The sequence below is a fragment of the Ursus americanus genome, chromosome 13 (assembly GCF_024610735.1).
Source record: "Ursus americanus isolate L20-20 chromosome 13, mUrsAme1.1.p, whole genome shotgun sequence".
Taxonomy (NCBI): domain Eukaryota; kingdom Metazoa; phylum Chordata; class Mammalia; order Carnivora; family Ursidae; genus Ursus; species Ursus americanus.
Window position 1 is genome coordinate 33338474 of NC_142139.1, and position 16066 is coordinate 33354539.

Consider the following 16066-nt stretch of genomic DNA (forward strand, 5'->3'; position numbering starts at 1 on the left):
ACTCTCAGGCTTTCAGTATTTATTGTGCAGCAGTCCATTTAGCTATTTAAAAACTTTACCACTCTGAATGAACTTTGTATTCCATTTCTGACATCCTTATTTTCAGACTTCTTCCACAAATAATTACAGGCCTTTCTTCAATTTATTTCCTCCCTATTTCCAAATGTGAATGGCCTGTCCCTGCCCTGTGTCATTTCCTCCTGTCTTAGATAAAGAAGCTTTTTTTTTTTTTTAAATATTTTATTTATTTATTTGACAGCCTACAAGTGGAGGGAGCAGCAGGTGGAGGGAGAGGGAGAAGCAGTCTCCTTGCTGAGCAGGGAGCGCCATGCGAGGCTTGATCCCAGGACCCTGGGATTAGACCTGAGCCAAAGGCAGCCGCTTAACAGACTGAGCCACCCAGTCTGGTTTTAAGCTATTGATTTTAATCTTCCATTTGATTTTATGATTAATGTCCTTCGGGTTCCTAATCTTATTCTGTTGTTTCTCCTTTTTAAGGATCTGTTAGTTTTCTCCCTTCTCTTTAAGATCTTAGATCATTTTTATTTTAATATTCTTATTCTCAGCCAAGGTCTTCGCTTGTTTCTTTCTTCAACCCTTCCCACAATTCTACTGAAAGCTTATTCTGTAAATGTTGTTCTGAACTCTTTGGTTCTTTGCAACTAGTTTATAATTCCACTACCACTTGGATGAATGAATGGTGAGAATTCTGAAGTTATTGACTCTTGTATAGAACTGTGGTGAAATTTATACTTAATTCCTTAAGGCAGTAGTTCAAAACTTGATTGTGTAGAAGGTCTTGGATATTTTTGTTCTGATGTGTCATGAAGGACACTTTGAAAATCTTAAAACATCTAGAGCCATTAAAGGTTTTTGGAAATTAGAGATGCGTGATAAGATCTAAGAGTGGGGACGGGAGGGGGTACCCCCATCTTTGTTGAAACATTATGTCTTAGGATTTTCTTGGTCGTCCCTGTTAAAATTTTAGTGCCATTCTGTTTCTTTTACCCTGCTTTATTTTCTGAGCATTTATCACCTTCTGACAATCTCAATCCCTTAGGTTTATTTTTGATATTGGACTATAATGAGCAAAAAAGTGCGTTTTCTGGTAGATACACAAAAGTAGTTGTTAAATTGAACAGCTATTTAAGAAGATAATGTTTATTGAAAACTTTTGAAAGAAGCGAAGAATACCTAGTGGTTTTTGAATACTACAGAATAGGTTTTACCTTAAAATGTCTAGCTCTGACCAATCTGAATTAATTTTCAGAGCTTATTTATCTTGATTCCAAATTAAAATTACAATAATTGGATAGACTTTTTCAGCCCCAGTATCTTCTAGTTGCATGGTCTTTATTATATATGCATTAAGAAATGAAATCCTGCAAAATACACAGAAGTATCTTAGTACTTTAAAATAGTTTGTAATCCTCAAAAACAGAAAACTGAAGCTTGTCTTCTACAGAAAATTATCATGGAGAAGCATGTCGATTTCAAGGATCTAAAATTTTTTTGTTTCATATTTTTCCATTCTCTTAGTGTGATAATAGGGAACATTTCAAAGTGGCAGATATTTGACATGAAAGGAAGAACTAGTATTAACTACATTGGGTTAATGAATATTTCATGAACCTCACAGATTTTTTTTTTTTTAAGATTTTATTTATTTATTCGACAGAGATAGAGACAGCCAGCGAGAGAGGGAACACAAGCAGGGGGAGTGGGAGAGGAAGAAGCAGGCTCATAGCAGAGGAGCCTGATGTGGGGCTCGATCCCATAATGCCGGGATCACGCCCTGAGCCGAAGGCAGACGCTTAACTGCTGTGCCACCCAGGCGCCCCCTCACAGATTTTTTTTTTAAAAAGATTTTATTATTTATTTGAGAGAGAAATCCCGAGGGGAGGGAGAGGGAGAAGCAGACTCCCTGCTAAGCAGGGTGTCCCAACATGAGGCTTAGTCCCGGGACCCCAAGATCATGACCTGAGTCAAAGGCAGATTGTTAACCGATTGAGCCATCCAGGCGTTCCCCCCCCCCTTTTTTTAAAGTAAGCCCTGTGCCTGATGTGGGGCTCGAACTCCACAACTCTGAAATCAAGAGTCTTGTGCTCTACCAATTGAGTCAGCTAGGTGCAGCTTAATGTTTTTTAACCTGATACCTTTTTAAAATCTGGCACAGCTGAACTGATAAATGACCAATGCATTTTCCCCATTTCTGAATAAATTCACTTGTATTGAAGAGTGTCTTAATTTTTTTGTTATTTTATGGTCCTCTATATTGATGTATAATTGACACATGACAGTTGTAAGTTTAAATCAGTGAGTTTTGGCAGATTCATGCAGCCAGCCACCTTATAGTCATGATGTAGAACAGTTCTGTCATTCCCTGAAAAGTTTGCTCTTGTCTTTATCCCTTTGAGACTTCATATCTGCTTTCTGTCACTAGCTATAATTTCATGTAAGTGGAATCATAGTATGTAGTCTTTCTGTGTTTGGCTTCTTTTGCTTAGTATAATGCTTTGCTTTTTTTTTTTTTTTTGTATAATGCTTTTGAAACTCATTGATGTTTTTGCATGTCTCAGTAGTTCCTTTTTATTGCTGAGTTCATTGTTTAGAGGCATGCTGAAACTTTGATTTCTGAAGTTGTATTTATATTCTGATAAAATGTGTCTTAAAATTTTTCTGCAGCAAACTGACCGAGCAAATAGATTTGAGTATTTATTAAAGCAGACAGAGCTGTTTGCACATTTCATCCAGCCTGCTGCTCAGAAGACTCCAACTTCACCTTTGAAGATGAAACCAGGGCGCCCACGAATAAAAAAGGATGAGAAACAAAACTTGTTATCAGTTGGCGAGTGAGTAATAGTTCATACTTCATAGTTGAAACATTTATTTTCGATAATCTTCATTAGAAGCATAAAATCACTTAATTAAAAAAACTGTTTAGGGCTGTTATTTATTTGGTCCCAGTTGGCTTGACAGTATGTAGCCATACGTGTATAAATGAGAATAATGTGTAATGCCTTAGCTTTTATGGCATTATACTGTTAGGGAATTCAGATGTTATCCTTTCCTTGGAGAGGAAACAAATGCAGATGTTAAGCAGCCTACTTAAACATCCCACAGAATTAATTAGAATAATCCAAGCTTGACTTTAGGTCTGATTTGGGGTATGCTGTAGGCATAAACCACATACATGCATCAAGGAGATTGCTTTTATCTGAAGTCTCTGCTTGTGTATGGAATGTTGTGATTTATGTCATAGCAGTTTAAAGTTTTTATTACTTAGTTGTCCTTCTGCAAATTGAAGTGTCAGGTTGTATGTTGCCCTTGGGTGGTTGTTTAAAATGTGTAAAATAACTCTACACGTTCAGTTTATAAATACTTTCTTGGAATTTTTGTGCTGGTTGGGTAATTAAGATATTTAATTAGTTATAACTGATAGATTTGGTATTAATAGCTTTAGGGTAATCTCAGTTCCCTGGAATGACCATGTAATTCCCAAAGTGAAAAATGAAAAATAATCTAATTAAATCCACTAGGTTATTTAAAAGAGGAAATTACAAGCTCTCAGCATTGTTTAATTTACTATGCAGTTTACAGAAACGTGGACACATGAGCTGTACCTTGAAGGGATTTTCATCAGAAAGCATAAGCATACCTTAATCTTTTTTTTTAAGATTTTATTTGTCAGAGAGCGCACAAGCAGGAGGAGCCGACAGGCAGAGGGAGAAGCAGACTCCCTGCTGAGCAGGGAGCCCCACGTGGGGCTCTATCCCAGGACCCTGGGATCATGACCTGAGCTGAAGGCAGATGCTTAATCAACTGAGCCACCCAGGCTCTGTTAATTTTATATGGGGTATTTTATACCTTAATTTTATATGGGGTATTCTACTCATCTAATGTATCTTACACATTATGCATTGTGTATAACCAGAGTGCTTTTAATACTTACGAAACTTCCTAAGAGACATTTGTACTTCAGATGTATTTAAATTGTTTAGACTTGAGAAGTTTGCATGTGGCTATTTTTTTTTTTATTTAAAAATTTTAAAAATTTTTTTCAGAGAGAGTATGACCTGAGTCAAAAATCAAGAGTTGGCTAAGCCATCGAGGCACCCCTTGCAGCTGTTTAAACGGCATCAGGTCTCATGCTCTGGAAATGCCAAGTACTGTAATGGATATTTTTATGATGTAGGTAGTTAATAGGATGTCATGAAAAGAAACACTTTTACTAAGATTATATAAGATAAAGATATTCTGTAGTAAATATATAATCGTTCAGCTTGGTCTTACTGGTGTTATTGGGGAGAGGGAGTCTTGATTAACAGATTTCTTCTCTATCCTTCAAGCCATCTTAAGTGGAAAGTTAGCTTATGCAAAGTAATTAGGGTGATGGTACTGTCCTTAAGTATAAGGACATAAATGTTTTTCTCTTCATTCCATCATTTACTGAATGTAAATTCAGCGAACCCTCAGTTTTAAGTAATAAGCATATTCCAGCCTTTATCTTCAGCTTTATAATAATCAACCGTCTTGATAATAGACTGAGATTTTATTTAAAAAAAAAAGTTGAAGTTCTTTGCTAGTTTGTGGAGAATAAATTAGGATTGAGGGTGCATCTTTGTACTAAGTTTCATATGGTTAGAATGCAGAGAAGTATGAGAAATAACATACTAAGACATTCTAAATTGAAGCATTTAAAACAAGCAAGAATATTCTTGCATATGTTTACTGTCTTGGTCTGAGTTTCAGAGGAATGCTTTGAGAGGACTGATCATCCTCTTCCATCAAACATGTAGTTTTGGTAGAAATCAAGCTATAAATTAGATTTACTGTTTTCTAATTTAAATGAAAATATTTGTTGAAAGTATGAAGGTACAAAATTGGAAGCTTCAGAATTGGAGAGTAAGTACTTCTTACTAACCTGAGGCCTTTTAGAGATTAAGAAGTTCGGCAATATTAAAACTGCAGAAAATTAGTTTTTAACGGGATGTATCCCAGCATCTCTTGGGATGTAGAATCTGAGCATTTCTAAAAAGCTTTGAGTAATTCTGATAAATCTCTGGCTAAGAGTCACTGCTTAAGCCCTATGTCTCTCTTCTGCGTAGTCTGCAGCTTTTGGTGAAAGCTGTAGTTTTTACTTATTTAAAAACATAATATATTTATTCTTAATAGAAGCGTGGTTGACACACAATGTTACATTAGTTTCAGGTGTACAACAGTGATTCCACAGCTCTATACATTATGTTATATGCTTATCACAGTGAAAGTTGGTTTTGTTTAAAAATTTTTGAGTGTAGTTGACTTACAGTGTTACAGTAGTTTTAGATGTACATTTTAGTGTGATTGTACAAGTTTATGTATTATACTGTGTTCATCACAGCATATAGCTACCATCTGTTCTATTACATTGCTATTACAGCATTATCGATTGTATTCCTATGCTCTGCTTTTTATTCCTGTGACTTACTCATTCCATAACTGGAGGCTTTTATGTCCCTCTCCCATTATTCACTCATTGCCCACTGCCCCACCCTTCTCCCCTCTAGTAGCCATCAGTTCTCTGTGTTTGTAGTTCTGGTTCTGCTTTTTGTTTATTATTTATTTGTTTATTTATTTAAGATTTCATATATGAGTGAAATCCTATGATATTTGTCGTTCTCAGTGTGACTTACTTCACTTTGCATAATTTATTCTGGGTCCATCCATGTGGTCTCCAAGGGCATAATCCTGTCCTTTTGAAAGTTGTACTTCTGGGGCGCCTGGGTGGCTCAGTCGTTGAGTGTCTGCCTTCGGCTCAGGGCATGATCCTGGCGTTATGGGATCGAGCCCCACATCAGGCACCTCCACTGGGAGCCTGCTTCTTCCTCTCCCACTCCCCCTGCTTGTGTTCCCTCTCTCTCTGGCTGTCTCTCTGTCAAATAAATAAAATCTTAAAAAAAAAAAAAAAAAAGTTGTACTTCTTAAGGGTTGCCTAGGTGGCACAGTGGGTTGAGTGACTCTTGGATTTCAGCTCAGGTGGTGATCTCCGGGTTTTTAGATCGAGCCCTGCATTGGGCTCTGAGCTCAGCATGGAGTCTGCTTAAGTTTTTCTTTCCCTCTCCCTTTGCCCCTACCCCTTGTGCTTGCTGTCTGCTAAAAAACAAAAACAAAAAACACATGGTTTTTAAAATGTGATTTCTGGTACTATTTTCTGGCAAAAATACTTAAAAAGGTAACTTTAAATTAGAGATTATGAGATTTTTCTGACTGTGTAGTTCCTTGAAATGAGATTATTCCATTATCTCAGATCTTACTCTATTTTAACAATTTTATGTGTATCTTAGAAAGCCATGTAAAACATTTCAGGTTTAAGTTTACTAATAATTTGTACTGTTCCACTTCTCTAGAGAAGCCTTAATTTAAGTGCCTATTAAAAATGTGGAATCTTGGTCAGCCACTTGACTATTATGTTGAAATAGTAGCTGGTAGTTAAAGCTTGAAAGTGCTAATCAATTGATTTTATCTTGAACTTGACAGCTATCGACATCGTAGAACAGAGCAAGAGGAAGATGAAGAACTATTAACAGAAAGCTCTAAAGCAACCAATGTTTGCACTCGATTTGAAGATTCTCCATCATGTATGTTATATACATATTTATAACTATTTGATTTTTTAAAAATCCCCTTTTGAGACATCCTTTGGTTAAAGTTTTGGATTTGTTTTGGCTGTAATTTAAAAAGGGAATTTTTAGTAATCTTTTGAAATTGATTGTGAAATCAGATTTTTTTAATGGAAATGGTAGTACAGTAGTGTGATAGTGGTGCTGTATTTCAAAGGGGCATAAAATGCCATTATGTTTATTGTTGCCTGAATGTATATGTAAAACTAGGAATGGTTTTTACCTTTATTTGTCCCAGATAAGAAAACTTAATGTGTAAAAAAAAAAGAAAAAAGTACTTCATGAAGACTTTTGTTAACTGGTGTCAGGATTTTGTATTAGTTTGTTTTAAATTTTTTTCTGAAACATTTATTATTATTGGTTTTCTAAAAGGAAACCCGGTTAACCAGGTTTTTAAGTTTTACTTCAATATAATCTTGATAGTCTGGTGGCACATTTGTCTTTACTGCAGCCTAGCATTTTTTTTTTTTTTTTGATCTCCTTCCTCTCTTTCTTTTTTTTTTCTCCCTCTTACTTGATAATTGGTTTGTGTGATCGTAGTGGTTGTGAACGACAAAAATTTAGCAAGATCAATATAGGACATACAATTTGGACTTGTTATTTAATTAACTATAACTAACTCTTAAGTTGAACTTCAGGCAAGATGGTATCTGGTTAGAAATTCAGCAATCTGTTTAAAGTATGTATCTTCAAATTTTTTTTGGCTGTGGAATACCGAGTTTCCATTTTGTTCATGAAGTTAGAGACTAGAGCCAGATACATGGTACAAAGGCGGAAGGAAATTTGAATTGTTTGAATTATCTTTTTCTCACATTCCTACATTGGAACTAGTTTTCCCAGTATTTGGTTAGCTTTTCATCTTAAAGCAGTGTTTTTTGAAAGGTGATAGGGTAAGATGTGCATGTTAAAAAGATCTGGTGATTGTGATGTATATACTTAGTAATTATTCTGGTGCGGGAAATGTGTAGTAAACCCCAAAAGAGATACTGTCTCTCTTTACAGGACCTGTTGAAAAGTAACTTAGAAAAGGTAAAGGGAAAACAATCTCTATACATCCTGTCTTATTTCCCCTTTGTTAGGAGGAAGACTAAATCCCCAGAGAATGTCTATTTGGGTTACCATGGAAGGTGGAAACACTTGGTTTAGAAACACTTGCGGGGTACCTGGGTGGCTCATTCAGTTAAGTGTCTGCCTTTGGCTCAGGTCGTGATCCTAGTGTCCTGGGGTCAAGCCCCACGTCTGGCTCCCTGCTCAGCGGGGAGTCTTCTTCTCCCTCTCCCTCTCCCTCTGCCCTTTTCTTGCTCTCATTCTGTCTCTCAAATAAATAAAGTCTTAAAAAGAAACTTGTGATAACATTAAAAAAGAATATAAAGAGGTGAGAGAGTCCCTAGGACCAGTATATGGGTAACAGGAACTGAGTGATTGGGGTAGGCACTCTGATGCTTTACAATCACGGGTTTGGTTTTTTTTTTCCCCCTCGCTTGGTTATTGTCCCTATCCATTCACTCCTCTGCTCCAGATCACGGCAGCTATCTCTAATGACTTGAAATTGAAGACAGAAAAGTCAGAGTAAACCTATGTAGGTCCAAGTTAAAACACTGAGTATCAAATGAAGGGGACTGCCTTTCTGTATTTCTTGTGTCTTTAAAACATGCATTGTGTTTTTTCTTTTATTCTTAGATGTAAAGTGGGGTAAACTGAGGGATTATCAGGTCCGAGGATTAAATTGGCTCATTTCTTTGTATGAGAATGGCATCAATGGTATCCTTGCAGATGAAATGGTATGTGTTTAGTAGTTTTTTAGAAGGCCATATTTTGTCATTTAAAGTACTTTTGTACCATGAAATTTATAAAAGTTAAGATAGTGTAACATAATTTTTGTTGATTACAATCCAGAACTGTTAGCAAACTAATCTCTGTCAAACTTGGTTTAGTCACATAAGCAGAATCTATACTTCATTTGTGAGGAATTATTATTTATGAAAGTGTAATCAACTTAAAAGTAATACATTTTAGGAAACATATTTTTGGTAGACTCTTGTAATATACTGTTTTGGCCATTTCCGTCCACTTTTATAAAACACAAGTGGGATTAATTGATTTATTATCAGTGATAATCTTCTCAAGGGTGGCAGCTTGTACAGTTCTGCCTCAAAACATTTATTTCTTGTTTACTACTTAATAGATATGTAGTGAATATTCCAAATTTCCATATAGCTGTAGTGTTAAAACATGTAATTGCTTGAAGAAAGTATGGAGTCAAAAGAAATGGGTCTTAATTCTAGCCCTGCTGCGTGACTTCGGAAAAGTCACTTAAACTTCTGGACCTTATGGGTATGGTTAGTAGTACCTATTTATAGACTTGTGAAGATTAAAAACGTAACACAGCTCAAATCGAAACATATCAAGTTTTTGCCCTTTGTTAGCTATCATAGACACACAGGTTTTCTTTTAAATGTTTTTATGTGTCAGGAAATAAAGATATGGGTGTCTGTTTTGTTTTAATTTTCATTGCTTTGTGGTTATTCTTTCAGGGCCTGGGAAAGACTCTTCAAACAATTTCTCTTCTTGGGTACATGAAACACTATAGAAACATTCCTGGTCCTCATATGGTTTTGGTTCCTAAGTCTACATTACACAACTGGATGAGTGAATTCAAGAGATGGGTACCAACACTTAGATCCGTTTGTTTGATAGGAGATAAGGAACAAAGAGTAAGCTTTTCATGTTTCATTACTTTTTTGATATTTAAACAATTTGAATTTAGGTTTTGGGGATAACGAGAGGAGGGATAAAAGTGAAGGAGTCCAGTAATAAACTTGGTCTTCACAAGTATTAGTAACTTGCAAATGTAATATTGTCTTGGTAATGAAGAATCCTACTGGAGAAAAGAGTTGTATATTGTAGGATACCATATGAGTATAGTTTAGTTTGTTTCTTTTACTTTGGGATTGGTTATATAAAGTCAAAGGGTGTGTTCTCATTCTAGAAGCAACATTCTTGTTTTTAAAAGAAGTTTTGACTGTGCGAATTAGTTGGAAATGTGAGGAGCCAGATTTTTTTTTTTTAGATTGATTTACATAATAGTAATTAATAGTCATAATTTTTAAAGATGGACTGGGTCACAGTATTTTGGTGAGTTGGTATGGTATTTATTGAAGTAAGTTCAAATGTTGGTCAGTTGACATTTTCTGGAAGGATTAATGGAACTGATACTATTGAAGATACAAAGTTCAGATTTTAAAGTTTACTATATCAAAGAATAATGTACTTAAATTTGTTTTCTCTTCATTCAGCTCTCATTGCTTTTCTCCTTTTATAGATAACAGCGTATTTTAAGTTACCAAGTTGCTTTTTATGTTTTGGAGCCCAATTCAAACCACTTTTTGCTTTAGTTCTTTACTTGTGTAATAAGAGTAATAATAAAAAAGTTTATTAGATCTGTAAACATGAAAGGAATGAAAATGCTTACTGCAAACCATCCTTGAGTCTTCACTCTATGGCAGAAACTGCCCTCTCTTTCTAAACCCGTTTCTTGAGAATTTCAGCACCTGGTGGAAATGAAGAGAAGACATTTAAGAGTTAGTTTGTCGAATTTTGCACTGATCAGTTTTGTCAGTTATATTTTGTTAAATGGCTGGGACACTTAGAAATGATTCTGAGCTAGTTTGAGCTGGTTCTAGATGCCTACGTACTATAAATAACTATCCCTTTTTATTATTTTCCACCCTCTTTTATGTATTAGATTACTTGTCATCAATATGTTTAATGTGTAGTTAATTTCCACATGATGTGATTTTTTTCTCTTGCTACCTACACAGGCTGCTTTTGTCAGAGATGTTTTATTACCAGGAGAATGGGATGTATGTGTAACATCTTATGAAATGCTTATAAAAGAGAAGTCTGTTTTTAAAAAATTTAATTGGAGGTACTTAGTTATAGATGAAGCTCACAGGATCAAAAATGAAAAATCCAAGGTAATTTGGTATTTGGAAGCGAAAATCATTTGTGCCTTCATTTAGAATTTGATCAGTATGTAGAATATTCTAATGATGAATTTGATTCTTCTAGTTGTCAGAAATAGTGAGGGAATTCAAGACTACAAATCGACTATTATTAACTGGAACACCTCTTCAAAACAACTTGCATGAGCTCTGGTCACTTCTTAATTTTTTGTTGCCAGATGTCTTTAATTCAGCAGACGTAAGTATGTCTTACCGTTTTCTGGTTGTAATATTAATGTTTTTGTTTAATGCTATACATTTTTGTAATAAAATTGGCCTTTCAGCACTGCTTGAGATAATTGGTAATTTTTCGCTTTTATGTAGCCTGGTGTAACCTATAAGTTTTTTATGCATCCTGAGAGTTTACTTTTGTGCCTTTTGATTTCAGTATCATTTTATAAATCAGTTGTTTTCTCTCTCTGGAATGTCATGGATTCATTCACATTCTAAATAGGTAGTCACATTGGCCTGAATTTCAGCGGCTGTAGATGGACTGCTTGTGTCCTTAAGGTGCTGCTCAGGTTATTTCCCAAGGAAATTTGTAAACTTCACATAGCCTGTTTCCCCAGGATGGTCTTCAAATTTGGTAAAATCTGTCTAGCCATCATTTTATATGGTCTAACAAACAGAATCTAATCTTTACCTTTTAATAGATTATTCACACTGATAGAAGTGGTTAAATAGATATTCAAACTGTTGGTTGTACCTAAGAACATAGTATGTATATTAAGAGTCTGCTATTGGTAATTACAATTTTTTGCTGACCCAGAGTTCATTTTTGAACTTTGCTTCCATGGGTGGAGAGAGAGAGAAAGAGCCTGCGCATGTGTGTGGCTTTTGAAGAGCTCAGTGAGCTACGAAAGGGCTAATTTTGGGTGGTTGTGTTAAGGATCATTATAAAAGAATAGAGAAATTTGTGTTCTTGGAAGACACTTAATCAATCTCAGGAAAATACTTTAGTTCTGCTTTTGTGTATTTTGATGTTTTTGTTTTAGAGATGTCTTACTGCATTGACACTTTAATTTGTTTACTAATCTGTGAAAGTTTTTTGTAGTTAACATAATTAATTCTAAGATTATGTTTACTAACAAAGCACAGATATATACCAGATGTGCTGAAGAGGGAAGAATATGGAGGTTATCCTTGTTTGGATCCTACCTAAATACTAATGAAATGCCGGTAGTTTAGTAAGTTTAAATAAAATTGACACTGCTCTGGAAACTTTGTGTTTAAGTAATCTGAGTAGCCTTGGAGAACAAACTAAAGTGATTTTAATTTTTCAGCTTTTCTAAAGATATATTTTTCAAGAATATTAATTCTCTAATTCTGTAGAACTTCCTTTCCAACTCTTGTTTATCATTGTGGAACTTGTCATCTTGATGTTTTTAATCTTATTCTCAAGGTAGTTCTAAAATGAATTGTTAACAATGACACATGAAAAATATGGGATTGAACCAAATGTTTTTTGCAGTTCATAGCTCAAATACTAAACTAATTCTAGAATTCATTGTTATGTCTAGCATAAATAGGGTATTTATGGTTAATGCTTGTAGTTAATATTTCTGATCTTAATTTATTTTTTGTTTTTTTAATCTAGGACTTTGATTCATGGTTTGATACAAACAATTGCCTTGGGGATCAAAAATTAGTTGAGAGGCTTCATATGGTAAGTGTTTCGGAATAAGGTTAAAGCATATTTCCAGTGGGAAAAATGATAGAGGTTTAAATTAGTGGATTATTTTTCTGTTAACAAAAAAACATATTGACTAGAATTAGATCTATTTGAATCCTGTCACTTAACTGTTTAATCTTATTCTGGGGGCTGGGGGGTTGTGACGTGTGCTTTTAGTATTAGAACCTAGGATGAAATCCTAACTTAATGAGTGGAAAAAGTAATCCAAATCTAAGAGATTTGGTTCTTAGAGGCTAAAGGGGTCCATCATTTGTTCTTAAATTCTGTGTATAAGCAACTGATAGTGCATTGCAAGCTGTGTTGTTTTTGCTTTGATAAATAGCTTTTTTACTTCTTATGAAGATTGACAAGTGACAGTTGGTAGGTAGATAAATTTCTCAAACAGAACCCAGAATATGATACCCTGACTAGCAGAATAAAGCCAGACCATGTAAGTGTGGCCTGTAAGGCCTTTCATGACCTAATGCAAGGGTTCTTGACTTGTATTGACATTTCAGTCTAGATAATTTTGAGGGGCACTGGGAAGGTGGTTTTTCTGTTTAATAGCATTCTTGACACCTGTACCCACTACATGCCAGTAATATGTCCCCATTTGTGACAACCAAGCATGTTGCTGGGCATTGCAAGTGTCCCCTGGGGGGGGGGGTCAGTCTCCTCCCTAACCCCCATGATTTAACTTTCTGACATTCTCTAACTTCTGTTTCACTTCTTCTGTCAATTTAATTTGTTAGAATTTCTCACCCCACTATCAGTTTTCTGTAAACATTGTGCTAATTTCAGTCTCTTTGTCTTCGCAAATCCTTTCTGCCACATCTTGTACTCCCTTTCTTGCTCTTCACTGCTAACCTAGTCCAGCTCTCAGTGGTAATGTCACCTTTTCCATGAATATTCTGGATGAAGCCAGCCTAGAAGCTTCTTTGTATCCCATCTTTAATAATCATGGCATTCTAACATAGGACTTTGCGCTGAGTGTTGAAATGTTTAATTTACATGTTTTTTCCTGCTGCATTGTAAACACAAAAGAGGAAACACGTATCTGTATCTCTAGCACAATGCCTTGTTCATAGTGGGTATTTGAATAGGGGAAAAATTAAGTTTATGAAAGTTTAAATACTTGTTTCTATATAAATTAATTATAACAGACTTTAAAATTCTCATGTACTGAAATTTTAATATGTTAAATATTTGAAGGTGATAATCCCTTAGACATTTTTGTTTCAAATTAGATAGCATTTAGCATTGAATGCATGTAAGCATTTAGAGTATGGAGTGTATATGTAGACTTTGCTTTAATAAATAGGTACATGTATGTAAAGCAGACACAATCCACATAACAGAATCACCCAATTTTGGCATTGCTGTTTATTTTGTTCAGACAGTAGTATGAAAATGCTTATCAGATCGGGAGAAGAGGTCTGGTCGCTCCCTTTCTGTACTCTGTCTTGAAATCCCCACCTTAACTCCTGTGGTCTCATGATAGAAGAGGAAATTCAGAATCAGTATAGGTATACTTAGGAATGAGATCATTTTTACTTAATGTATCAGTTATCTATTATTGCAAAATATTCCCTTCTCCCACCAAAAAACCCTTAATAGTATCTGTTTTAGTAATCCTAGAGTTTATGGGTTGGCTGAGTGGTTCCTTTGCTGGTTTTACCTGGATTTATCCAGCTGCATTTACCTGGACAATTCTGGAAGAGGGCCAGGTGGCTGAAGGTCTTAGTAAAATATCTGGCAGTGGCTGCTGATTGTTGGCGAAGATTATTTATACTAGCTTCCTTACATGATGACATTAGAGAAGTGTTGCTGATTATTTTTCTCACCAGTTTTTAATTTCTGTGTTATCGTATTTTTGTAAGCTAGTGTAAATAGAACATAGGAAGATACAAATAAAGAATCTTTAGTTTTGTAGATACTTTGAAATTTTATAAAAATGAACTACATACAACATGGATAGGTTTTACAAATGTGTTGAATAAAAGAAACGAGATAAAATGGGTATATACTATATAATTCTATGTATGTAAAGTAAGAAAATAACAGGCAAAACTAATCTACGACGTTAAAACGTAAGAGGGGATAGTGACTGGGAACGTTGCAAGAAGGGTTTCTGCAGTATTCTATTTTTATTTAGGTGATAGTTGATTACATGGGTATGTTTACTTGATTGAAATTTATTGAACTGTGTAGTCCTGATTTGTATAATTTATGCCCTACTTCCATAAGAAAAGGGTAGTAAAATTTTTATTGTTTTTATTTTAATTTCAGTATAGTTACCATACAGTGTTATATCAATTTCAGGTGTACAATGCAGTGATTCAACAATTCCATACATCACCCTGTGCTCATCACAAGTGCACTCCTTAATCCCCATCACCTATTTCATCCATCCCCCCCACCCACCAAAAAGGTAGTAAATTTAAAAACTAACCCTAAAAACATTTTAATGTGGACCTAGCTCTAAGTACTGTTGGACCATCTACATGAAAGTACAGTAGAACACCCCAACCCCTTGGCTCCTTGTCTGCAGGTTATACATTCCAAGATTACCAGTGGGTGCCTGAAACCATGGATAATTCCGAACTCTGTATACGCTCTTTTTTCTTATACATAATATCTGTGATAGTTTAATTTATAAATTAGGCAAGATAAGACAGCAATAATTAAAAAACAGAATGATTATAATATTTTATAACAAGTTATATACATATATATAAATATAAAACATAAACTTATAAGTTAAATAAAATATGTTATATAAACATATATACTTCATAACATAAGTTACATAAATATATATAGTTATATTTCTCAAAATACCTTATTGTACTCCCCCTTCCTCTTGTGATGATGCGTGAGATGATAAAATGCCTACATGATGAGATGAAGTGAGGTGAATGACGTAGGCATTGTGATGCAGTGTTTGTCTACTCTTGACCTTATGTTACATTGGGAGGAGGATCATCTGCTTCTGGACTGTAGTTGACGTGGGTAACTGAATCCATAGGTAAGGGAGGATGGTAACTAGTTTTAAATCTGAAAGCCAGTGAATGTTGAAAGCATCAAAACTTACTGTTTTTGGTGTCTTATGATGGTATAGCAAGTGTATATTCATTACATGTATTGAATAAGTAATGATCTTGTATACCCTTCAGGAACTCAGTAATAACAAATTATATTGGAAGGGAGAAATTAAAAAAATAGATAAATTTCCATATATTTAATAAACAATTTTGAGATCCTGAAATAATTATAGATAAGATCATTTCCGTTTCTTTTTGATCTTTAAGGTTTTGCGTCCATTTCTCCTTCGTCGAATTAAAGCTGATGTTGAAAAGAGTTTGCCTCCAAAGAAGGAAGTTAAAATCTATGTGGGTCTCAGCAAAATGCAAAGGGAATGGTATGTGTTCTTAAACATTTTAAAATCACTGTTGGTTCTTCACTAACTTTGATTTGTATTTTGTTTTCCTAATTGTGTCTACAAAGAATTGTTGTTTGCTCTGTTGAGCTCAACCTGAAGAGTTTTCTGGTCATGTAATTTAGGACTTGCTTATCAAATTTATAATACCAAGTCTTAAAACTTTTATCTTACAATCAGGATGGGAAGCTTATGAATCCAAGGATTAAAGTTGGCATTTAATTAAACAGGGATACATATATAAACCCCTCTACTTACGTTTTTTTAAGGAGAAACTGGTGGCACAGAT

The 16066-nt window shown here is 34.8% G+C and overlaps 1 protein-coding gene across 2 annotated transcripts in view; it reads left to right on the forward strand.

Annotated features, from left to right (window-relative positions):
- SMARCA5 (SNF2 related chromatin remodeling ATPase 5) overlaps positions 1–16066 on the forward strand; it is a 39404-nt gene that overhangs the window by 6814 nt on the left and 16524 nt on the right. For both annotated transcript variants that reach the window (XM_045798908.2, XM_045798909.2), the window contains 8 exons: positions 2686–2852; positions 6520–6620; positions 8343–8443; positions 9197–9376; positions 10484–10639; positions 10734–10865; positions 12264–12332; positions 15650–15759. In XM_045798908.2, coding sequence (XP_045654864.1) covers positions 2686–2852; positions 6520–6620; positions 8343–8443; positions 9197–9376; positions 10484–10639; positions 10734–10865; positions 12264–12332; positions 15650–15759 — 1016 coding nt within the window. The remainder of the gene's footprint in view (positions 1–2685; positions 2853–6519; positions 6621–8342; positions 8444–9196; positions 9377–10483; positions 10640–10733; positions 10866–12263; positions 12333–15649; positions 15760–16066) is intronic.